A 25,898-nucleotide genomic window follows, 5' to 3' on the forward strand; every position below is an offset into this window, starting at 1 on the left:
TCCTTGCTTTTATGTTCAAGACCTCTTGAAATGAATGCTAACATTGCATTTGTTTCCTCACCACAGATTCAATCTGAAAATTAACCTTTCGGGAATCCTGCACATGAACTCCCAAGTCCCTTTGCACCTCAGCTTTTTGCATTTTCTCTCCACTTAGAAAATAGTCAACCCTTTCATTTCTTCTACAAAAGTGTATGACCGATGAATGAATTGTTTACACATTAGGAGCTTATGAGAATGATGGCGCCTGACAGCCACATCTTTGGCAACAGCTCTGTTTCTGTCTTCAACATTTCTATTTTCCCCTTTCAGGGTTCCTTTGAAGACCCTGACCTGGACTTACATGCTGACTTCGGTTCTTTACGGGAATGGGACCCGCTCTCAGAGTCTCACGACCAGCCGCTACTTGATATGCCAAGGATGCAGCCAAGAAGACTAGCACACCTTCAGGATTCCGGGATTTCACAGCTCTGGAGGCGGGCGGGCGAGGTCAGTGCCACCGCAGGAAATCGGTGTGTCGTGGGAGATGGAAGATCGAAAGCTGACTGCTGGCTGTGTGCCCAGAGATCTGAGTTCTTTGGGCACAGAGCTCGGAAGAACCGACGCAGCAGACTTTTAACATCGTAAATCAGCGAGTTGTTTGTTATGTCTCCCCTCTCGCTGTGAAATGGGGGCACCTCTTTTTTGCTTATTAGTGAGAGAGAGAGAGAGACTGTGGCATGTCAAATTACCGGGTGAACAAGTAGTCTTTGGGATACTGCAAGTCTGTGTCTTTATTGATGCTTTGCTGCATTCTTGAGTGCTTGGTGGGGTGGGGGGGGGTGCCGATGCTTTTTTCTGCTGGTGGGGGGGGGTCATTGCTTTACTGCTGCTTATGCATGGGAGTGGGAAGCTGGGGGGGCTTTGGGGTTCTAACATTTAACTGTCATTCATTCCTCTGCTTTTGTGGATGCTTGTGAAGAAAAAGAATTTCAGGATGTATATTGTATACATTTCTCTGACATTTAATATACCTTTGAAACCTTTTTCCAAAATGTACTGGAGTACTATATTCTTTGGTCAAGTATATACACACCTCGGTGGTAAAGTTCAATGTCACCACTGTGGTATTACAGTGGCAATCCGGAGAAACCACTTGCACCATGTAGTAATAAGGCCGAGTGAAACATGAGCAGGCAGATTGTTGATGTTAATACTGAATGCGTCACGTCCTGGATGCATCATGTCTCAGGTGAAAATGAATTGCCTCACAGCACTGTCTTAAAGATTATAGCAATTAACCCCAACGTCCTGGCTAATATTTAGAATCAGAATCAGGTTTATTATCACTGATATATTGTATGTTGTAAAATTTATTGTTCTATGGCAGCAGTACAATTCAAGACATAAAAATCACTGTAAGTTAGTAATGCAGAAGAGGAATATTGAGGACTGAGTTCATGAACCATTCAGAAATCTGATGGCAGAGGGGAAGAAGCTGTTCCTAAAACATTGAGTGTGAATCTTCAGGCTCCTGTACCTCCTCTCTGATGGTAGCAATGTCCCGAATGATGAGGCCCTTTAATGACAACATAACTAAAAATCAACTCTGTAAACCCTGCCACATTCTTTTGTGTCTCTAACTCCATTTGGAATTGATCAACGATATTGAAAATAAAACAGATTAAAACAGAGAACGTAGAACAGAACAGCACAGCAACAGGCCCTTAATCCCACAATACTGTACTGAACCAAATAAATTAGTAACCAAATGGCCAACTAAACTAATCTCTTCTGCCTACGCAATGTCCATATCCTTCTATTTTCCTCACATTCATCTGCCATTTAATGGACATTTAATAAGAGACATTTAATGTCTCTTAAATGTCCCTAATGTTTCTGCCACAACCACCACCCCGGGCAGCGCATTCCAGGCACCCTCCACTCTCTGTGTAAAAACCTACCCCTCACATCTTACTAGAAATTACTCTGTCACTTAAATGCATGCCCTCTAGTATCAGACATTTTAACCCTGGGAAAAAGATACTGACTTTTTACTCTATCTATGACTCTCATAATCTTAAAAATCTCCATCAGATCTCCCCTCAGCCTCCACCACTCCACAGAAAACAACCTAAGTTTATCCAACCATTTGTCATCATCATCAGGTGCCACGCCCAGTTTGAGCTTTGACTACCATGGCCCACACACTCCTGTTTCGGGTCAAGTGGATCAATTCATTTGTATTCTTTTCCAATTCTCTGGCTGCTGTCTTTGCCATCATCATTTGTCTTTGCCTTCCTCTTGCTTTCTTCCCTTCAATCTTTCCCATAATTACCATGCATTCTCACTCCTCTTTCCTAATCACATGTCCAATGAAGTTACGTTGCCTTTTCATGATCTCATACATTATTTCTCTTTCTGCGCTTGCTCTCTTCATGACATCCTCGTTAGATATTCGTTTCGTCCATGATATTCTTTGCATTCTCCTCAAAAACCACATCTCTGCTGCTTCAATTCGTTTCCTCATGTTACTAGATATTGTCCAGCATTCTGATCCATATAACATAACTGGATAAATGTAACATTTCAGTGCTCTGAGGCGGGTTATCATGCTAGTTTAGTGTTGGTCAGTATACTCTTCATTCTCGTAAAGGTGTCTTTTGCAATCCCTATTCTTCTTTTGATGTCCATATCACACCTACCATCTGATGTCACCCAGCTTCCTCAATAGCTAAAGTTCTGTACTTTGTCATAATACATGCCCTCTAATCCAGGCAACATCCTGATAAACCTCTCCTGCACCCTCTCCAAAGCCTCGGTTATTTAGTTATCATCAAATAGAACGTTATGGAATTTTCTCACCGACCCTGCTTCACCTGTCTCCTTTTAGCTATCCTTCTTCCCCTTCCCCACCTCTTTATTTGGCATCTTCTCCCTTCTCTTCAGTTCTGAAGAAGCGTCTCAGCCCAAAACGTCAACTGTTTGCTCACATCTACTGATGCAGCCTGACCTGCTGAGTTCCTCCAGCATTTTGTGTGTGTTGCTTTAGATTTCCAATATCTACAGAATTTCTTGTTTTTATGGACCTTGCTGTGAATAAAACATCCACCTTTTTTTTTACTATAAAGCAGGGGTCCCCACCCTTTTTTATGCTGTGGACCAATACCATGAAGCGAGGGGTTCATGGACCCCAGGTTGGGAACCCCTGCTCTGAAGCAGTAGCTACAAGTCTTTAAGAATGCTTCATTGACTTGAAGGGTCACTTACTGTGATCTAACCACAACACAGCAAAATATACAGAAACAAAAGCAACACACACAAAATGCTGGAGGAACTCAGCGGTCAGGCAGCGTCTTCGAAAACAATAAACAAACAATGTTTTGGGTCAAGACCCTTCTTCAACAAAATCAGACTAACAACTCATTCACCAATGAAGGGTTTTTGACCTGAGGAGTTGGTCTTGTTTCTCTTTCCATGACCTACTGAATATTTTCAGCTTTTTCTGTTTTTGACTCAGACTCTGTCTGAGCGACAGAGGATGAGAGGTGACCTGTTAGAGGTGTATAAGATGATGAGAAGCATTAATCGTGTGGATAGTCTGAGGCTTTTTCCCAGGGCTGAAAAAATGGCTAACATGAGAGGGCATAGTTTTAAGGAGCTTGGAAGTAAGTACAGAGGAGCTGTCAGGGGTAACTTTTTTATGCAGAGAGTGGTGAGTGTGTGGAATGGGCTGCCGGCAACGTTAGTGGAGGCGGATACAATAGAGTCTTTTAAGAGTCTCCTGGATAGATACATGGAGCTAGAAAAATAGAGGGCTATGGGTAACCCTAGGTAATTTCTACAATAAATACATGTTTGGCATAGCATCGTGGGCCGAAAGGCCTGTATTGTGCTGTAGGTTTTCTATGTTTTCCAGTATTTGTATTTTAAAAAATAATTTCTTCATCTAATTTATTTTGATGAATTTTGTCATGTTTAAAATACCTAGCATGCTTACAACCTTATAAATCGTTATTTCATTAAACTCCTTCATTGAATGGTAACTGCCTTAATGTGTTTCTGAAGCACATGACAAGGTGCTGCATGTAGTGGATACAAGACAACCTTAACTCGTTATCCTTTGTTCTTCGTAACATACTGTAGAAATGCAGAGGATGTAATCAAATCTCACAGATAGATGGGAAATTCAAATGAAAGGGGGTAAAGAAGAAATAAATAGAATTAAAATAGATAGAAAAGATAAATACTCAAATAGTTGAAGCACAAACATTTGCCTTTACTGTACCACACTAAATGAAACAGTGATTTTACAGCAATATGTAGTCATTTAGTTTTTCTTCTCTCAAGAAAAAATAGTTTTCACTGCATTCTTCCATCCTTGTAATATCAGACAAAGCACAGTTTACAGCATGTGGGCTCAAAGATATGCATTGAAATCTGTTCAGTCCTCCCATTATTATTGAATATTTTTTCATGGTTACCCAAAGATTCATATGGAAGACAGTTTTGAATAGCTGCTTCTGAGAATGACCTTGGTTTAAATCAGAGAATCTGTGACTTTTTGCTAAAAGGTTTTTTTTCCTCTCTGCACATTGGGTGCTCAATAGATTTCTTCTTTATATAAGAGTTCTTCTATTTTATTTGGGCTCTTTTATATGGGCATGAATTGTTTTTCTTCTTTCTGCACACGGGGGGGTATTCAACAGTCTTTTTTTATATGGGTTCTTTTGGGTTTCTTTGTTTTGTGGCTGGAGACAAATCTCAAGGCAGTGTAACATATACATACTTTGATAATAAATGTACTTTGAACTTTATGGCAAATGTATGTTTTAGTTAGGTTTTGATTTTCACACAGGCTGATCTCTCTAATCCCTCATGTCAACCTGGATGGGTCCCACTCCCAGAGTGCACAGGGGCTGAAGGACCCAGTTCAGGATTCCCTTGGGGCTAACACACAGGCTGAGTTGGTGGTAAGGAAGGCAAAGCAATGCTAGCATTCATTTCAAGAGGACTCGAATATAAAAGCAAGGACGTACTCCTAAGACTTTAAAAGCTAGTCCAACTGCATTTGGAATATTGTGAGAATTTTGGGCCCTTGTCAGGGCATCTGAGGTTACAGGGAGAAGGCTGGAGAATGGGGTTGAGAGGGACAATGAGTCAGACATGATTGAATGGCAGAGCAGACTCGATGGGGCAAATGCCCTAATTCTGCTCGTATGCTCTACATTGGCCTTCCATTTTAAAAAGTATTGTCAACTTGTTCTTTGACCAGGAGTGTGCTTCAGCCATAACTGGCATTTATGTATTAGGTTTAACCTGTTATAAATTAGAATTAACAAACATCCAGCAAAATTATTTTAAGTAATATTAAATTCAGAAATCCTACAGGCTTATCATATACTCTCTGAACAAAAAAAAGGGGGGGGGGAACGAAAACTCCTTCCAGATTTAGAATCAGTATCTGTGCTAACAAAACGTTTAGCTTAATGAAAAAAGTAAATGCTTTCCTCTGTTACCCTCGCTGATGATAAGTAATCAATTGCTTTCTCTCTAAATAAAGATTAAAGGGAGGGGAAAGAGGGAAAAAAAAGATGCTATATCACGATTTTCAATGCTGAGAGCGCTGTAGTTATAAATATAAAAATCACAAAATGCTGGGGGAACTCAGCAGATCAGGCAGCATATATGGAAATGAACAAACAGTCGACGTAACCTGACGAAAGGTCTCGGCCTGAAACGTCGACTGCGCCTCTTCCTAGAGATGCTGCCTGGCCTGCTGCGTTCATCAGCAACTTTTATGTGTAACAGAGGACTCTCTGATCTACGGGCTGTTCCCGGGGACACACACGGAGACCAACGTCCGGTGCTGCTGGCAGATCATCAACTCGGTGAAAGATGCTATTTGGTCGGCCCGTAACTTGATGATCTACCAGCACATGGAGATGTCCGTGGGAGAATGCTGCCGACTGGCACATTCTCGACTGCAGGAGTTAAGTGCTGAGGGACGCACTGAAACTTGGTGCAGCCACCGCAAGGGCCCGGTGGGGAAGGACCACAGTATAGGTTTCTCCACCCGTGGGAGTGGGAGGGATCGGAGGGCGGGGAGTATACCCCTCAACAATGAAATGATGTGGTATAAATACGGATATGTACTGTGTATAATGCAAACGTATGTAAAGGATGAAAAGTTATTGAATGGTTTATTGTATATATTTATTTTTGAATAAAGTATATTTTGAAATAAAAAAAAACTTTTATGTGTGTTGCTTGAATTTCCAGCATCTGCAGAATTCCTGTTGTTTGCGTTTTTAAACAGTCGACGTTTCGGGTCTCGGACTGTTTACTCATTACCGTAGATGCTGCCTGACCTGCTGAGTTTTTCCATCATTTTGTGTGTGTTGCTCTGGATTTCCAGCATCTGCAAAATCTCTAGAGTTCAACGTACGCATCAAATAGGTTCTATAAAACTACGAGTCCCAGTTCACACTGGACTTGTTTGGCGGATGTACGTTAGAGTTTAGTCGGAAGTCCAGCTCTACTTCTCTATTGGTTCGCCGCAGCCTGCGGGAGGTCGTGTTTGCAGGTGAGCGGACTGGAGCTGCGGTTGCAGGTGGTGTTGAGGCCGGGGCGAGGGCGAGGGCTGCGCAAGAACTGGATTCAATGTGATAAGCAGTGAATCCGTTCCCCTTCGCCGTGTGTTGTCTTGCTGCCGCCGGGGTATTAGATGCACCGCGGCCGCTGCGAGCTATTGTCTGTGGTGAGTTCTAACTCTTGTTTTCAAATTTCCCTCTGGCTGAAGAGGCCCATTTTAAATTTATACTGTTTACAGATGTAGGAAGCATTTTAAAAAATTAATTCAAAACCACTAAACTGTTTCAACTGTAAGTTCACGAACAAGTTTTTTTAATAGCCTCATGGTTTGGGAAGAAAGTTGGGGTTTATTGACTATTTAATGCGAGAAAGTCACTTTTGGTGTTGGTTGCGATTTTTTTTGTGTGGGGAGTGATAATTCACGACTTGATTTACTGAAATCAGATGCCCTTTACTTAGAAAACTGGGATGATTCCTGCATCTCACCACTAAAAAAAAGTGTCTGGTCTTTCTAATTTTGCAACTAGTTCTAACTTGTCCAAAGTACTGTACTTCCCCTTCATGAGAATTTGAAATTGTCCGGTCTTCCAGTCTACAGTGAGTGCCGCTGCCGCACGGATCAAGCATATCGGGTTCGATACTGACCTCGGATGCTGTTTGTGTGGATTTTACGCATTCCCCGATTTCCCCTGGGCAAGCCCGTTTCGTCCTTTGCTATGTGGAAGTTAACTGTCGACTCTAAATTGTCCTTCGTCAGTTGTTGAGGAGGAGGAGGGGAGTTGACGGGAAAGTGACAGTGAATGGAAATAGGTCTGAAAAGAGTGGTCTGTGATCAGACATAGACAATAGGCTAAAAGGCCAGCTCTGATCTGAAATGAAATCTGTGCGATGTTATATAAATCGGGATTTTTGTTCTATGGACTAATCGGGCAACAGATTATCATAGTTGGATTACAGACAGTTCATGTAATGTTCCAGACTCCCTTGGCGGCGGGCATCCATCATTAAGGACCATCACCATCCCGGACCTGCCCTCATTTAGTTACTTTTAAAAGAGAGGAGGTTCAGGAGTCTGAAGACGCACACTCAATATTTTAAGAACAGCTTCTTCCCCTCTGCCCATAGATTTCTGAATGATCCGTGAATTTTATTATAATGTAATGAAGGTGGAGTTGTCTTAAGTTTGTCTGGGAAAATAAATTAAGAAACTGGCCAGCAGGTGACCAGATATTCCAAATGCCCAGTGTCCATAACACCCAGAAGGAATTTATCCCAATTAGCAATGGATGAGAGCTGAGGATTAAAAATGAAATCCGTGGGACCCAGAAACTTAACAGCCATAGGATTAATTTCTTGTGATCCAGAACAGGCTGCAGCTCTAACCAAGCTCATGCAGTGTGGTTACAACACTGGCATTACCCCGACACTGTGGGAAAAATTGCCCACAGCGACCTAGTCACTGTAGACAGAACAAATCCAATTTGGGTAATTCCATCTCAGTCAGAATCAGGTTCATTATCATTGACGTATGTCAGGAAACCTGTTCTTTAGTGGCAGCAGTGTAAAACATTTAAAAAATTACTATGTTACTATAATTAATGTGAAAGAGGAATATTGAGATAGTGTTCATGTCCATTCAGAAATCTGATGGCAGAGGGTAAGAAGCTGTTCTTAAAACATCAAGTGTGGGCTTTAGGCTCCTGTACCTCCTCTCTGGTAGTATTAAGGAGAGGGCATGTCTCAAATAGTGAAGGTCCTTAACGATGGATACCGCCTGCATGAGGGACTGCCTTTTGAAGATGTTTTTGATGGTGGGGAGGGGTGATGGAACTGGTTGAGTCTACTACCATCTGAAGTTTCTTTCAACCCTGTGCATTGGAGCCTCCGTACTGTAATGATGCAAGCAATTAGAAAGCTCTCCATGGTACATCCGTAGAAATTCGCTGGAGTCTTTGGTTACATGCCAAATCTCTTCAAAGTCTTAACAAAGTACAGCTGCTGGCATGCCATCAATGTTTTGATCCCAGCACGGATGCTCAGAGATGCTGACGCCCAGGATCTTGAAGCTGCTCACCCATTCCACCATTTATCCTCCAGTGAGGACTGGTGTGTGTTCTCCTGACTTCCACTACCTCCTCCTGAAGACCACAATCAATTCCTGGGTTTTGCTGATGTTGAGTGCGAGATTGTTGTTGTGACACTCTGCTACAGTATTGGGACACTGTGGTTGCGTAATGGTTAGCGTGACATTATTACAGCTCGGGGCATTGGAGTTTGGAGTATAATTCCAATGCCCTCTGTATGAGGTTCGCACCTACTATCCACAACAGTGTGGGTTTCCTCCGGGTGCTCTGGTTTCCTCCCAAAGTCCAAAGATATATCGGTTAGTAAGTTTATTGGTCATTGTAAAGTGCCCTGTGATTAGGCTAGTGTTAAATAGGTGGATTGTGGGGCGGTGTATCTTATTGGGCCAGAAAGGCCTGTCCTGCACTGTATCTCTATATAATAAATAATCGACAATAGGCCTGCCAGAGACTCTCTTCAATAAGAGAGAAATATAACTCAAGGTATTGTTTGTTGGGGACTGTTGGCACCCTCCGTTCTGAGGCTGTGTCCTCTGGTCTTAGACGCTCTGACCTTAGGAAACATCCTTCCCACATCCACTCTCAAGGCCTTTCACCTCAGGGAGTTAGTTGCCATTGAACAAAAACTAAACTGGACCAGACACTGACATCCTGTGACATAAGAACAGGTAAATGACTGGGCTTCCCTTGGCAATGATACCCCAAAGCTTTCCACAATCTTTGAACCAAAAGAGTGATGGAGTACTGCCCACTTGCCTGATGCAGCTCCAGTGATTCTCAGAAAACTCATAACCGCTTGTGTATGTTTGAGTTTGTTTCTTTGGTAGCCCGTGGACCACCCTAAATGTGCATTCCTTCCACCATCATTGCACGCGGGTGGCAGCATGTCCCATCAACAAAATGCATTGCAGTGACTTGCCTGCCTTTCCGAACCTGACTCCTGCCAACGGGAGAGTACGGGATGCCAACATTGGAGCACTGTCAGCTGTGAGTTTCTCTCCATGTCCCACACCATCCTGATTTGGGAATGTATTGCTGCTCCACTGACACTGAATCCAGATCTTGGCAATCCGACCCAACTCTACTCTGGCAGTCCCATCTTCAGAAGGATCGCAGCTCACCACTTTCTTGGGCTTTTGGGACGCAGGTGTTGGCATGGAGTTTTAGATCCAGCCAATTAAAACAAAAAGAAAATCTCACACTATGTAGAACTATGCTGAGTGCCACAATATTACACTGGAGAAAAATTAGTAAAATAAACAAAGCTACGAATGGCATCATTATTAATCAGACCTTTAGTTGTGGTCCCACCCAACTTCAGTGGGAAAAGCCTGCTTGCATTTTCCCTATCTGTACCCCTCATAATTTTGAATACCTCTATCAAATCTCCTCTCAGTCTTCTACGTTCGAAGGAATAAAGTCATAATCTATTCAATCTTTCCTTATAACTCAGGTCCTCCAGACCCAGCAACATACTTGAAAATTTTCTCTGTTTTCTTTCAAGCTTATTTACATTTTTCCTGTAGGTAGGTGACCAAAACTGCACACAATACTACAAATTGGGCCTCACCAACGTCTTATACGGACCTGTATTCCCAGATTCCTTTGTCCTACTGCACTCCTGTGTAAGACCTACCCTGGTTGGTTCTACTGAAGTGCAACACCTCACACTTGTCTGCATTAATTTCCATCTGCCTGACTTGTTTCAGTATTTTGTGTGAGTTGCAGAAGATTTCCAGCAACTGCAGAATCTCTGACAATGTGGAAGGAGTGCTGATCAGTGAAAGTTCTCCATTGCATGAGGCAGTAGATTGATCTCCTGCTTTCACTCTCCCAAATAGGTTTTACAAAAAAATCATGTATGTTTTGCCATAAATCAAGTTGACCAGGAGTTGATTATCTTCTAATTACCATTACAGTGGCTGCATTCCATTACTGGAAGCACTTGCACCCCAGAAGTGGCTGTAAATTGGCAGTGACTGAGTTTACAATGTTACTTCTAAATCTCATTTGGCCACTCTTTCAGATGTTGCTGTCACGGCAATTTGAATGTGTTCAGCCTTGGAATGCATTGTCTGAAACCTAATATATAGGTAATCCAGGTGCGAAGAACCTCTATCTTCCTCTAATGATTTTGAATTGTATCGCTTTAATGTGTAATCAAACTTAAAACTCAAAATTGTCCTGCCTCAGTTGAACAGCAGTTCCATCTTCCTTGTGATTCCAAAGCTCTGAGAATTACTTTCTGACAGTTCTTTAACTCTGTTCCTTAACTTATTTACTTGTTTAGGGATACAGTGCAAAATAGACCCTTCTGGGCCAACGAGCAGCACTGCCCAGTAACCCACCTATTTAACCCTAGCCTAATCACAGGACATTTTACAATGACCAATTAACCTACTATCCAGTACCACCTTGGACGGTGGGAGGAAATCAGAGCACCCGGGGGAAACTCGTGCTGTTCACGGGGAGAACGTACCAGTCCCTTACAGATGGAGGCCGGAGTTGAACTCTGAACACCGGAACTGTAACAGCGTCACTCTAACCACGGCATGATTGTGGGGCTCTTGTAAGGATCTGCTTTATGAACCCTTCCTTAATCATAAACACAAGACACTCTACAGATGCTGGAAATCCAAAGCAATACACCCAAAATGCTGGAGGAACTCAGCAGGTCAGGCAGCATCTATGGAAATGAATAAACTGTCATCATTTTGTGCCGAGACCCTTCTTTAAGACTGGAAGGGAAGGGGGAAGATGCCAGAATAAAAAAGTAGGGGGAGAGGAAGGAGAATAGCTGATAGGTGAAGCCAGATGAATTGGAAAGGTAAAGGGCTGGTGAGGAAGGAATCTGATAAAAGTGGATTAAAGGAGAAAGGGAAGGAGGAGGGGACCCAGGCGGAGGTGATAGCCAGATGAGATATGAGGCCAGAGTGGGGATTAGAAGAAGAGAGGAGGGGGAGGGAAATTTATTTTAACCAGAAGGAGAAATTTATATTCCTGCCAGGAGGCTACCCAGACGGAATATACAGTGTTGCTCCTTCACCCTGAAATGGGCCTCATCGTGGCACAAGAGGAGGCCGTGGGCGACATGTTGGAATGGCTTTAAAATGTTTGGCCACCAGGAAGTTCTGTTTTTGGCAGATGGAGCGGAGGTGCTCGATAAAGCTGTCCCCCCAATTTACTCTCTTACTAACCCTTCAGTTTCTCTTACTAACTCTTCCTTCAGTTAGTCCTGATGAAGGGTCTCGACCTGAAACGTCGACTGTACCTCTTCCTAGAGATGCTGCCTGGCCTGCTGCGTTCACCAGCAACTTTGATGTGTGTTCCCCCAATTTACAATGGGACTTCCTTAATCAGCAAACAAATGGGCAAAATCAGCCATTTTGTCTGACCAAAGCACTTCACGCTTCCAGCAGTGAGCTGTTTTGGCTGTGCTTTCCAAGGTTTGGTTTTACTGACCTACACACCCTGATATTTTTAATCTCAAGTTTACAAATGCTTTTAGCTATGTAGAAAGCATTACTGAAGTGAGCAGGTCGTGGAATGTACTTTCTATGCATGTTCAGTATTTGCATTAATTTCAGTTTTCATTATTTACAGAGCTGCCCCTCTCAGTTTCAGATCATCACATCTAACCACATTGGTCACAAGATTTTTCTTAAAAATACCCTTGAGAGAAATCATTTTCCCAGGGCTGAAATGGTTGCCACAAGAGGACACAGGTTTAAGGTGCTGGGGAGTATGTACACAGGAGATGTGGATCATCACCACTGTGATGATGAGAGGCATTGATCGTGTGGATAGTCAGAGACTTTCTCCCAGGGCCGAAATGGCTGTCGCAAGAGGGCACAGGTTTAAGGTACTTGGGAGTAGGTACAGAGGAGATGTCAGGGGTAAGTTTTTTACTCAGAGAGTGGTGAGTGCGTGGAATGGGCTGCCGGCAACGGTGGAGGAGGCGGATATGATAGGGTCTTTTAAGAGACTTTTGGATAGGTAAATGGAGCTTAGTAAAATAGAGGGCTGTGGGTAAGCCTAGTAATTTCTAAGGTAGGGACATATTCGGCACAACTTTGTGAGCCGAAGGGCCTGTATTGTGCTGTAGGTTTTCTATGTTTCTATGTAATAATACCAGCTGAGTGTAAATCAAGTTTGATTCATTTAACATGACTCCGTTTTTAAATTGATTTTGCTTCAATATTTTAGGGAAAATTTCTTGCTGAGAGTTATGCAAAATGCTGGAGGAACTCAGCAGGCCAAGCAGCATCTATGAAAAAGAAAGTACAGTCAGCATTTTGGGCCAAAGCCCTTCGGCAGGATTGGAGAAAAACTGCTGAGGAGTAGATTTAAAAGGTTGGGGGAGGGGAGTGAGAAACATTAGGTGATAGGTGAAACCTGGGGGGTGGGGAGGGATGAAGTAAAGATCTGGGAAGTTGATTGGTGAAAGAGGCAGAAGGCCATGGATGTAAGGAAAAAAGGGTGGGGGGGGAGCACCAGTGGGAGGAGATTAGGTGAGAGAGGGAAAAGGGTGGGAAATGGGGAAGCGGGGTTGGTTGTTTGGGGGAGGGGGCCAATACCAAAAATTTGAGAAATCGATGTTCACGACACCATCAGGTTGGAGGCTATCCAAATGGAATATAAGGTGTTGTTCCTCCAACCTCCAAGTGTGGGCTCATTACAACAGTGGAGGAGGCTGTGGATATACATATCTGAATAGGAATGGGAAGTGAAGTTAAAATGGGTGGCCATTGGGAGATTCCGCTTTTACTGGCGGACGGAGGGCCTTGGCCCGAAACATCGACTGTTTACTCTTTTCCCTAGATGCTACCTGGTCTGCTGAGTTTCTCCAGCATTTTGTGTGTGTTGCTTGGATTTCCAGCATCCACAGATTTTCTCTTATTTGTACACAATCCTCAAACCCAGGACAGGCCTAAATAAATTAAGTCATCCGCAGCTGTGAGCAGTAAGATCTGGAAACATAGACATTGTGGCAAGCTACATTTGTACCACAAAAGGCAGACAGTAATTATCTCCAGCAAGAAAGACTAACCACCTATCCTTTTTACTTGGCATTACCATCATTGAGTTGAAAGCTCGTTTCCTCCAGATGCAGCAGCCAGAACAGCAGAGGGAATGATCTAGCAGCTTTTAAAAAGTTGTGTCTGATTGGCTGAGTACGTGGCAACTCAGCCAAAGATAGGAGGGTGAGTAAAGTGCAGTGACTGTTTTGGAATGGGCCAGTATAAGTTTTTGGAGCTGAGGCTTTGGCTCAAGAGGCTTCAGCGTGGAGGCATGGGTGAATAGCAGTTAAGAACAGTAGTTAAATAACTGACACCAAATTACAGCTAATTAAATGAAATAGGGATGCAGGATCAGGTGATGCGTTGTAGCTGTATGATATGGGAGCTGGTGGATCCTACTGTGGATCTTGTGACCACCTCTACAAGTGTTGACTGCTTGAGGAACTCGGGCATGAAGTTGATGATCTGGAATCTGAGCTTTAAACACTGCAATGGATCAGGTAGAGGAGAGAGTTATCTGGACGCTGTGTTTCAGCAGCCAGTCATGTTCCTTAGATTAAGTGCTTCAGTTTGGCTTGTGGTCAAGAAGGTGTGATTGTGAGTGAGGCAGGTAGAGGGTTCCAAGGGGTTGCATTGGAGGAGCATCAGCCCTTGAGCTTATCTGACAGGTTAGAGATTCTTGCTCCCTGTGCAGATGACAGTGGGGGCTGGATAAGGAAGAATGAGCTACCTTACCATTGCACTGTGCCTTGTGGTGCTATTCAAATGAGGGTAGAGAAGAGAGATGTAGTTGCAATTGGGGATAGTGTAGTCCAGAAAATAGAGTCAATTCTCTTGCAAGGATTGAGAGTCCTGAAGGTTGTGTTGCATGCCTCCTTCCTGGGTTCAGGACATCTCACCTGACCTGCAGAGGAAGTTGGAGTGCGAGGGGAAAGATCCAGTTGTCATGGCCTATGTAGATACCAACATCACAGGAAGAATAAGGAAAGAGGTTCTGTTGAGGGGATTTGAATGGGGAGATCTTTCCTGACAAATCTGTTGGAATTACTTGAGGAAGTAACAAGCAAGATAGAAAAAAGGAGGGTCAGTGTGCGTTTTTTGGATTTTCGGAAGGGCTTTGACGAGCTTCCACACATGCGGCTGCTAAGTAAGATAGGATACCATGGTATAACAGGAAAGGTACTACATGAATAGACGACCGGCTGACTGGCAGAAGGCAAAGAGTGCGAATAAAGGCAACCTTTTCTGGTTGGCTACAATTGACTAGTGGAATTCTGCAGGGCAAATATCTTTACATTACTTGTATATGGTATTGGTATGGATGATAGAATTGATGGCTTTGTGGCCAAGTGTGCAGATGATACAAAATAGGTAGAGGGGCAGAAAGTGTGGAGGAAGCAGGGAATCTGCAGAAGGATTTGGACAGATTAGGAGAATGGACAAAGAGGTGGCAGATGAAACGCAGTGCGGGGGATGTGTCTAGTCATGCACTTTCCCCAAGATCATCTGGAATTGTGGCGTGTAGAATGTCACAGCTGACCCTGCTCGCTTCTTCTAAACCCACTCCCCTACTCTACAATCCACCGTCTCCTTGGAAACTGTGGCACGCAGAATGAAGCAACTGACCCTGCTTGCTTCTTTTGAACTTTTTCTTCTGCGATGCAATCAAACGTCTCCTCAGAAACTGTGGTGCACAGAATATCCCGACTGTGTCCATTTACATAATATTATGACTATGGCTGTATTTATTATGACTGTGTTTGTCAACATGGAGCGGAGAGTGGGTTTGTTGATCTGGTGGGAGCAAAAGATGTTGAGAATGGTGAGGGTGGAGTGCCGCAGGAGGGGTGCGGCACAGGTGGCAGAGAAGGAGTGCCAGGGGTGGGGGAAGTGGTGGCACGGGTGCAGATGCACCCAGCCCTGAGACAAGAAGCAAGGTCATTTGGTTACCAAAAAAAAGGTTTATTGATCATTACAGAATGTCTCTCTGGTGCTTCATGCCTCGTCCCCTCTTCCTTCCCCCTTTTCCCAACCGTAATTCCCCTCTCCCCTCTGTACAGCAGCATAGTGCAATATGTAAAATTAGTACAGTACTGAGCAAAACTCTTAGGCACCCTAGCTATATATATGTCCCTGAGACTTTTGCACAGTACTGTAAATTGGAAGCATGATGAAATATTCATTTGCCTGGATCAGTACCGGTCCAACATCTTTCAAAAAGCTTGACACCATCCAGGACACGGCAGGCCACGATTGATTGCACTAGACAACAAGGATTTTGCTTCCTGAATACTTTTGGGTGTATCTTATGGACTTTAGGCTATTGATCATGAAAATCACCATGAAATTTCCCTAGCATGCACCATTTTTAAAAAAAAAATCACCTTTGTTTGTTATTTCAATTCATAATTCAAGTCAATTAAAATGTTGCCCACAGTGTAAGCTGAAAGGTTTTCTATCTTGTCCAAGCATGCTTGGGTATGCCTAGGCAGGGCAGATGCTGCATGGCAGGACAGGTTTTAGAAAAACATTACATGGAGTCTAGAGGAGGCAGACAAAGATGCCGTGATGCACGAGCCCTGATTCTGATACAGATTTTGAGCCCTTTATGTCAAGTGAGCCTCATCTGAGTTAAATGACCTGGTCAGAGACTTGGGTATGTCAAAGGCAAAAGCAGAATTACTGGGTTGAAGACTGCAAGGATGGCATCTGCTGTCACCAGGCTCAAACATTTCCATGAAGAATTTCGATATTTGAGACATATTTCCTAGAATAATTGATGCTAAGATTAAGGAAAACATTTTTGTTGGTCCTCAAATCAAATCTGACATCAATGACAAGCAGTTTGAAGATCTTCTAGTGGGAACGGAGATAATCGCATGAAAGGCATTCAAAGATGTTGCTGAAAATTTTCTTTGTAACTCCAGAGCACCAAACTACATACAGCTGGTTGATAATACACTTCAAGCATACAGAACCATGAAGTGCAACCTGTCACTAAAGATTCATTTTAGCATTCCCATTTAGACTTTTTCCCTGCAACTCTTGGCACTGTCAGTGATGAGCATGGTTTAAGGTTTCACCAGGATATTGCAGTCATGGAGAAATGGTATCAGGGCAACTGGAATCCATCAATACTGGCTGATTATTGCTGGCACTTAAATGAGAAGCCTCAGACACTGAGTACAAACAAAAATGATCAACAAAGTATTTTTAGCTTAGTTGAACGCAAAGCATCTGCACCGTTGTGCAATTAAACACAGTCTGTTCAATAAAAGTTAATATAATCTCTTGTTTTTCTGAATTCCTACGTGATACTACGTGAAATCCAAGCAACACACACAAAATGCTGGATGAACTCAGCAGACCAGGCAGCATCTGTGGAAATTATATTTGTGTTCAGCTTCAAGTGTTCTTTCATAAATAAAAAACTTCTGAGGAAGCAACACTTTTGAAAAACATTTGTTGTCCAATGTTACCTCATCAGCTACATTATGTAACCTCAGAAGAAGGGTCTCAGCCCAAAACATTGACTGTTTATACTTTTCCATAGATGCTGCCTGACCTGCAGAGTTCCTCCAGTATTTTGTGTGTGTGTTACATTAAATTTATGTTCCTTCCTCTGTTAGTGCACAGTGCTATAGAATACAATGGAATAGAACTTTATTGACATTGCTCAAGACAATGCGATTGTGGTTCTATTCCAGTCCATGCAAAACAGATATTAGGTCATTCCACATGTATTATAAATTTTTTTAAAATCCCATCACAAACAAGATAAAATCTGCAGATGCTGGAAATCCAAGCAATGCACACAAAATGCTGGAGGAACTCAGCAGGCCAGGCAATGGAAAAGAGTACCCATGTTGGGAACCCCTGAACTAAGGTGAACCTCGTCAAATAGAAATGACTATTGCGAATCCTGCCTTTTGATTTAAATGAAATGAGCAGTTTGATAAATTAACATATAGAGCAGGGTGATAGCTGCATAGAAGTCCATCACCACAGTTCTTTTCCCAACTTGTGCTTTAATGTAGACTTGTGTAGTTTCTGTTTAAAATAGTGCTCAAGTATATTACTTCAAGAGAACAGTTCTATATATGTAATCTATTTTATGCTTTTTAATAATGAATGTACTTGAGTAATGTGTATATTTATGTCCAAGCAAACATTGCCCTGCTCTCCTTCAATGATTCATGCCAGCAGTTGGAAAACTCTTTGTTGCATTTTGAGGAAACTGAGATAAATGCAATAGAAACGGTAGAGGTCATGACTGGGAATAAAGCAACTGAAAAGTCCAGTGGATAAAGTGATTGGCTCATTTTGAGATGCAAGTACTTGCTTAGGCCGTTCATTGAATGTTAATGACATTCAGTTTCTCTGGAAGAGATGTAAATGGAGCAGACAGCAATAAGAAAGTATGAAATTTAACATAGATGTTGGAATTTTTTAAAAACTTCTGGAAAATCCCATCAGATCCGTTACCATTTGTGTAGAAATGGAAAAACTGAGTTGCTGTTTATGGAGCTGTAGATTAAGAATAAAAACTGCTAATGCTAGAAATAAGAAATATAAACAGAAAATATCAGATATGCTCCTCAAACCTGGCAGCATCCATAGAAGGAGAGCCTGAAGCTTTGCACACCCCTTTGGAGTCAAAAACATTTGAAGTCCTTTAATACATCTCTTTATTGATAGGTTGATGGGTTCTTGATTAGTCAGGGCATGAAGGGTTACGGGCAGAAGGTAAGAGATTAGGGGTGAGATGATGAAATGGTGGAGCAGACTTGATGGGTCAGGTGGCCTAATTCTGCTCCTATATCTTATAGTCTTTATTTTAACTAACCTTGCCTCCAGTCCCACAGTCATTATGGACCTGTGGGGCTACCCTTGGAGTCTTTGCTATCATGCCAAAACTGTGCAGTTCTGGCATAAACTGGGTGGCTATCTGACATCTTTTCTTTGATCCTAGTCGTGTCCCTCCAGATAGATGAACTGTTCTGAACAAACCTTTGTCACCTTTCTTAGCTGACATCAATCTTGATCCCCACCTCCTCACAAACACCTTTTCCACACAAAGTTCTCCGATTTAAAGTGTCATTTTTTAAGCATTGCCTCTGATATTACTGACCTTCCCTATTTAACACATAATCCTGAAGTAATTCTTAAATTAATTTTATAGCTGATTTCGCTCAAAACATAATTAGCTTTGATAAAACAAAGCTGAGAACTGTTGTGCTTTTAACGCTCAACTGGACAGCAGAAGACAATAAATCGCAAATAGAAAAGAAATAATAAATTAATAACAATCCAGAACACGAGATGAAGAGTCCTTGAAAGTGAGTCCATAGGATGTGGGAACACTTCAGTAATGGGGAAAGTAAAGTTATCCCTTTTGGTTCAAGAACCTGACGGTTGAGGGGTAATAACTGTTCCTGAACCTGGTAGTGTGAGTACTGAGGCTCCTGTGTTGTCTTCCTGATGGCAGTAGTGAGAAAAGAGCATGTCCTGGTTGGTGGGGGTCCCTGATGATGGATGTGCTCAATGGAGAGGAGGGCTCTCCCCGTGATGGATTGGGCCATATCCACTACTTTGTAGGATTTTTCCTTTCAAGGGCATTGGTGTTTCCATGTGATGTAGCTAGTCAATATACTCCAACACACATCTACAGCAATGAATCCTCCTGGACTCCTGAGTAGATGGGCATTAGCTAAAATTCTATAAGCACTAACATACTTACCAAAAGGTGATTCCTTGTGTGAGTATTTTCTTAACTAAAATAAAATAAAATGCTCTAGGAATTTAATTTAATAATTTAGGTTGTTGGAAATTTGTTTGAATTTGCATGTCAAGTATTTAGCAGGCTAAAGATTCAATATTTTTCTCCCCTTTTGTCATCTAGAATTCCTATGCATCGCTGTCTGGCTTCACGCAGTGACTTGAGGATAATCAAATTGTGAAACAGCTACATCATATCAAAGCCTCAGGATCACCCAATGACAACCTTATGCCTCATACCTCCCATCATCAGTTGCAACACCGGGCGGGTAGAGGAGAAAACTCACGAATTGATGCAATGTACCAAGTTGTGCCAGGAAGTCTACCTACAGCTCGGGAGAAAAAATCCAAAGAAGCTAAGCCTTTAATCTGTTCTGTTTTGCTTGGTGTATTGCTGATAATTTCAGCTGTCGTGGCATGGTGCTATTATTCAGCATCACTGAAAAAATTAAGCTATTTTAATGTAGAAGAATTGGAGCTCTATAAGGATGGATTTGTCATTAAGAAGACTGACAGTTCGGTTTTATTTGAAATGGGCTTCAAATCTGCTCCCATCGATCTTGAGTCATGTCTTCAAGATGAGACTGGACTCCGGTTAAATTGCACACGCTCAAATAAAGAAGAAGTTGATTTCTTTATTGAAACCTTTAAGCACAAAGATTCCATGACTTGCTACAACATCAAGTGGCGAACAATGGTACTGAACTCCACGGTTGAACACTGCATGTATTGGGCAGGTGGACATTGGTATGGAGGAGGCGAGACTAGTTCACAGCACTGGCCTATTAAACTTTCAGGTGTACTAGATCCAAAGCCATACGTAACAGCTGATATGTATTCATTGCGTGAAGGCTTTGGTGGAATTATAGAAAGATACTGGCTCTCGAGTAAGTCCATAGCCATTCGAGTTAGTGATTCAGTCCCTCTGCATATTGGTTGGAATAGCTCTAATAGAGAAGCATTCTGTTTGCTTGCCAGATACAAAGATTCTCCATTTAAAGCACCAAAAGGACAACAGCCATTTGTAGAGCTAAGTTATCAAGTCTGCACTGGTTCTGATTTGAAAATTGTCCACCGATACATGGCCAAAAGATATTTCAAAAAGCCTGAGGCCACACCTTCAGAAGTTATGTTCATGTATCCCATATGGTCTACCTGGGCCATGTACAAAACCGAAGTGAACCAGGATAAGGTGTTGCGTTATGCAGAAAAAATTAAGAAATACAAATTCAATTGCAGTCATATTGAAATAGATGATAGATACTCCAGTAGCTATGGTGAATTTGACTTTGATTCGGTGAAGTTCCCAAATGCTTTGGAAATGATGCAAAAACTTAGGGAAGACGGATTCCAGGTGACCCTGTGGGTCCATCCCTTTGTGAACTATAACTCTCCAAATTTTGTTAAGGGTATAGAAAGTAAATATTTTGTGATGGACCCCAGTGGGAGGCTTCCTGGTCTTGTGGAATGGTGGAATGGAATTGCAGCAGTCTTGGACTTCACCAATCCTGAGACTAAAAATTGGCTTCAGAAAAGATTGGAGCACATGAAATCAAAGTATGGGATTGTATCTTTTAAATTTGATGCAGGAGAGACCAGTTACCTTCCTGTCGAATTTAGCACTCAGAAACCTCTGTCTGATCCCAGCATCTATAGTAAACTGTATGCAGAAATAGCAGCTTCTCACTGCAAAGTGGGCGAAGTGAGGATAGGATATAGGACCCAGGTGCTTCCATGTTTTGTTCGTATGATCGACCGTGATTCTGTTTGGGGTTATGAACTTGGTCTGAAGTCTCTCATTCCTACTGCCCTCACCATGAGTATTTTGGGATACCCCTTCATATTGCCTGATATGATTGGGGGAAATGTCTATCCAAATAAAACTGATGGGTCTGACGAGATTCCAGACCAAGAGCTTTATATACGGTGGCTTGAATTATCAGCGTTTCTTCCAGCCATGCAATTTTCCATCCCTCCTTGGCGATACGATGCTGAGGTTTTGAAGATTGCAGCTAAATTTACCCAGCTCCGAGAAAGAATAATTGGGCCCCTTCTATTCCAACTAGCGGAGGAGGCCACTAAAACAGGTAATCCGATTATCAGGCCCCTATGGTGGATAGCTCCTGATAGTGAAGATGTACACAAAATAGATACACAGTTTCTGATCGGTGACGACTTTATGGTAGCTCCCGTTCTAGAAAAGGGCAAACAAGCAAGAGATATCTATCTTCCAGACGGTAAATGGCAAAGTTTTAATGGAGACATTTTTGCTAATACACCAATTCTCTTAACAGACTATGCGGTTAGCCTTGATGAAGTGGCCTATTTTAAAAGAATGATTTAAATAAACTTTCTCTTTAATTTGGGCTAATTCAGATAGCCCAGTTACAATTGTTTATCTAGCAAGTGCATTTTAGATCCACTGTTTGTATCTGAATTCAGATAATATACAATTTCAGGATTATTTGCATCCATATTTTATTACTTTGCGTGGTCTGTCTTAACTGCTGTTATGTAGAATAACCCCATACTCTGAGTTTTTAGTATTTCCCCTCTCTGAACCAATTCTGTTTTTAGCACAACACTTCATATAGAAAATAGCTTAATGGTTCATTTTAAAATTCAAACAGACATCCATATATTATTAAGAATATTATGGGTGTAGTGTAGGTAATAAGAATTTTTAAGAGAAACTAGAGTTCTTTTTGTTGATTATTGCAAGGAATCCTGAATCTTTTTTTTAAAAAAAAGCAAAAGATCAAATATTATGTATTGAACAAGATTATAGGCAGTTAAGTCAAAATTTAACATGGAATAATCGACATCCAGGAGATACAGGAATATTAACTATTTGGGAAAGGGTAAAAGGTGTGGCAAATGTAATTCAAATTATTTATTTCTGGGTTGTAAGGTATCTTCTAAATTCATTTTAAAAGATCTGTTACATAGGTTGGGAAAGAGGAGAAATTACCGTAAAATTCTGGGTTGTAACTTTGGAAACTGAAAATGAAAGTAGGTGAATCTAAGCAAAGCTTTGGTTGAGAGTGAATGCTGTGAAAATTTTGGAATCTAATTTGAACTTCATCGGGATAATGGGAAGAGTATAATTGCAAGATGTACAGAAAACCTAGATCTTCATTCATTGTAGAAGGGCATTAAATAGGAAAACATTCCTGGAAAATGTGAGAATATATGAAAATTTATTTATGTTGGCTGCTAAATCGGTAACAAAAATGCATGGTCTTTACAATCACACACATTTACAGTCCCTTGATTTTCAATAAGAAATAAGCCATTCAGCTATATCTGCCTACTCTGCCATTCAATAGGATTGCACACGATCTTTTACCTCAACCACACTTCACTGCCTTCACCCCATATCCATTGGTTCCATAATATCTGAAAGTTTGTTAATCTCTGTCTTAAATACTCTACAGTTCTGAGTGGAGAATAATACAGCTTCGTGACCCTTTTAGTAAAGAAATTCTTTCTCACCTTCACCTGACCCCTGACGTTGGAACTGTGATCACTGATACTAAACACCTCAGTAATAATTGCACTACCAAATTATGCTGCAGAATTCCTTGAGATTTACAGCATAGATGTAGAGTTTAAGATTTTTTCTTAAAAGCTTCCTGGCTGCACTTGTGCGGAATATTGGCTTTCATTGAAATAGCTCAGGTACAATCGCATTCATACAGTGCCTTTAATTTAATAAAATCTGAAGTTGTGCAGTACATTTCTCTAGACCGCACTCAAACTGATTTGACTCCATCTCATATAATGTGTAAAGATTAATTTGCAAAAAGGTCAATCAAAGGATTGATTATAAAAGGCTGAAAGGGATAGTGATTCAAAGAAACAAACCATTTATGGTGTTTAGTAAAGATTTGATGATTCAGGATTCATTTGTGGCAGGGGAGTTGAATTAACCATCAATAGTAACTGGAAGCTACTGAAACGATAAAAGAGGCCGTGAACACTGCAACGGATGGAGGACCTTCATTGCTACCCTTAGTACCAGTGGCATATCGGGCAAAAGAGAGAGAGTAGCTGAGATTTACTGCTTTTTTTAATACTTTGACTTGACCCAATAAGCTTTAAATGTATAACTTAATTCAGATTGAACAATCTTGAAGTATGAGACACAGAGATTCTGCTGATGCTGGAAATTTGGAGCAACAAACAAGATGCTGGAGGGACTCAGTGGGTCAGACAGCCTCCTATAGAGGGAAGTGAATCTTAAATGTCAACTGCTCATTTCCCTCCGTATATAATGACTGACCTTCTGAGTTCCTTCAGCATTTCAATTGTTGCTTTGAATTATAGGGAGTAGATACAACAAAGGAATAAGATTTTGGTGTCACTCAAATGCCATCAATAATGTCTTCCCACTGATTATAAAGTTGACCCTGGGAGTAAACCTGTTACACTGATTTGTATTTAAATTTCAAACAATTACAACTGTGAAAGTGATCTGTTAAAAGAAACCCTGTATTACTGTAATCCAAAAGTCAGTTTCTACACACAAAAATTTGTATGAAACTTTTTAGAAGTATAGAGGAACTGTTATGAAAGCAATTATAAGATTGTTCTAGTATTTTCCGAGGTATTATATGCATTAAGTTGCTGTGTTGTAAACATTGATAGTAATTAATGTGATTTGAGGTTGCTGTTTTGCGTAATTGATCAGAATTCTTAATTGGAGTATTGTTTGATTAGAGATCTGTGATTTAGTTCACCGTAGCACAATGGCTAGCACGACGCTAATACAACTTGGGGAGTCGGAGTTCTGTTGTGGCATCTGTAAGGAGTCTCCCTGTGACAGTGTGGGTTTACTCCTACAGTCCAAAAGATGTGTTGGTTAATTGGTTATTGTAAATTGTCCTGTAATTAGGCGAAGGTTAAATACATAGGTGGGTTGCTGGACGATGCGGTTAGTTGGGCCAGAAGATCCAGTTTCATGCTGCATTGCTAAATAAAATAATCTCTGTGCACGTTTACCATGTTGGCTCTTCCTTTCTAAGCTGATTTCTTCTGCTATGTCAATCTTGCTTGAGTGACTATTAACTTGTCAACATATTGGTCAACTCTGGAACGCTTTAGTTTCCCTAAGCATTTTCAGGTTCCTTGGCATTTCAACATCATTTCGGTTACTTCCATCAATTTGGCAGGAAACGTCTGTGTTCAGGGAGTACAGGTTTCTGGAGTACTGCGAATGGGATTTGGTCTTCTACCTTTGTTAGCCTAAATCCTCTTGTCTCCATTTCAGATGTAAAATAACCTTTTTGGAGACAAAGAATTTCCTGCAGTTTTCTTTCCTAATCTGTCCAACTCCACCCCAGCTTCCTTTGTGATAGTCCTGTTAGGATCATGTGGAAGCACATCTGAAGGTGACATGGTTTTCAATATTTCCTCCATAGGTTTCGGTTTGATTGCTTTGAAACTAGTAAACGATTCTTTAGTCATTCCTTATCCGTTGTACCCAGTAATTATGGCGATAGGTTTGATACACGCTCCCAGATACATTTCTAGATCCTCTAGTACAGGGGTTCCCAACGTTTTTTATGCCACGGACCCCTACATTAACTGAGGTGTCCATGAACCCCAGGCTGGGAATCCCTGCTCTAGTAGGACATAGGGCTGATAGGACTTTGCTTATCTGGTGATTTGATATAATGGTTGTATATGTACATCTGGCGCTTGATCATGGGGATCTGATTTTCCCTATGTTAACTGAAGTCCTCTACAGGACAACTCACCTTAATTCTACCTAATCTGAAGTTTCACGTCCATGCCAGTGTCAGAGAATCTGTGGTAATGTTCGAGAGACTGGGTCATCTTTCTTGAGAATCTTGGACACAATCATCTTAATTCTATCACTCTCTGTTATAATTGTATTTGTATAAAAGTCTTCAATGAAGTTAAGCCTCTGATATCTGACTCCTGTAGTGAATAGCTTATGACCACCTGAATTTAATGCTTTGGTCAAATGCAGAAAGACCATTGCTTGCTTCATGAACTCAGTGTTTGGCCCTCTTCATGATTTTATTGTACCCCATTGTGGCTGCAATGAAGCCTTTCTGTTTGGTGGGGGGGGGGGGCAGAGTGGAGATTGAGGTTTATGATTTTTACCTGCCCCCTCTGCTATGGAATCAATAAAACAGATATAATGGGATTTGGGGGGGTGGGGGAACAATGAGAGTTACTGTACATTTTTTTTCAATATCCTTCAAAGATTCCTTTCCCTGACTCCACAGTTGGGATATTCACTCGGGTGAATTACAGGATGAAGTGTCTCAGTAACAGAGCCTTATCCTTGCAAGGCAACAGCTTCAAGTCATTGGCGTTTGTATCATCTCGCTCTGTACCAAAGTTCAAAGTTAATGTTTTATCAAAGTATGTTTATGTCACCATATATAACCCTGTGATTCATTTTCTT

At 41.6% G+C, this 25,898-nt stretch overlaps 1 protein-coding gene across 1 annotated transcript; it reads left to right on the forward strand.

Moving 5' to 3' along the window:
• Positions 1-6,538: 6,538 nt before the first annotated feature.
• Positions 6,539-25,570, forward strand: myorg (myogenesis regulating glycosidase (putative)). Its single transcript, XM_063042739.1, has 2 exons — positions 6,539-6,739; positions 19,581-25,570. The coding sequence occupies exon 2, from the start codon at positions 19,686-19,688 to the stop codon at positions 21,798-21,800; it is 2,115 nt and encodes a 704-aa protein (XP_062898809.1). The 5' UTR covers positions 6,539-6,739; positions 19,581-19,685; the 3' UTR covers positions 21,801-25,570.
• Positions 25,571-25,898: the final 328 nt, after the last annotated feature.

The sequence above is a fragment of the Mobula hypostoma genome, chromosome 3, assembly GCF_963921235.1.
Source record: "Mobula hypostoma chromosome 3, sMobHyp1.1, whole genome shotgun sequence".
Taxonomy (NCBI): Eukaryota; Metazoa; Chordata; class Chondrichthyes; order Myliobatiformes; family Myliobatidae; genus Mobula; species Mobula hypostoma.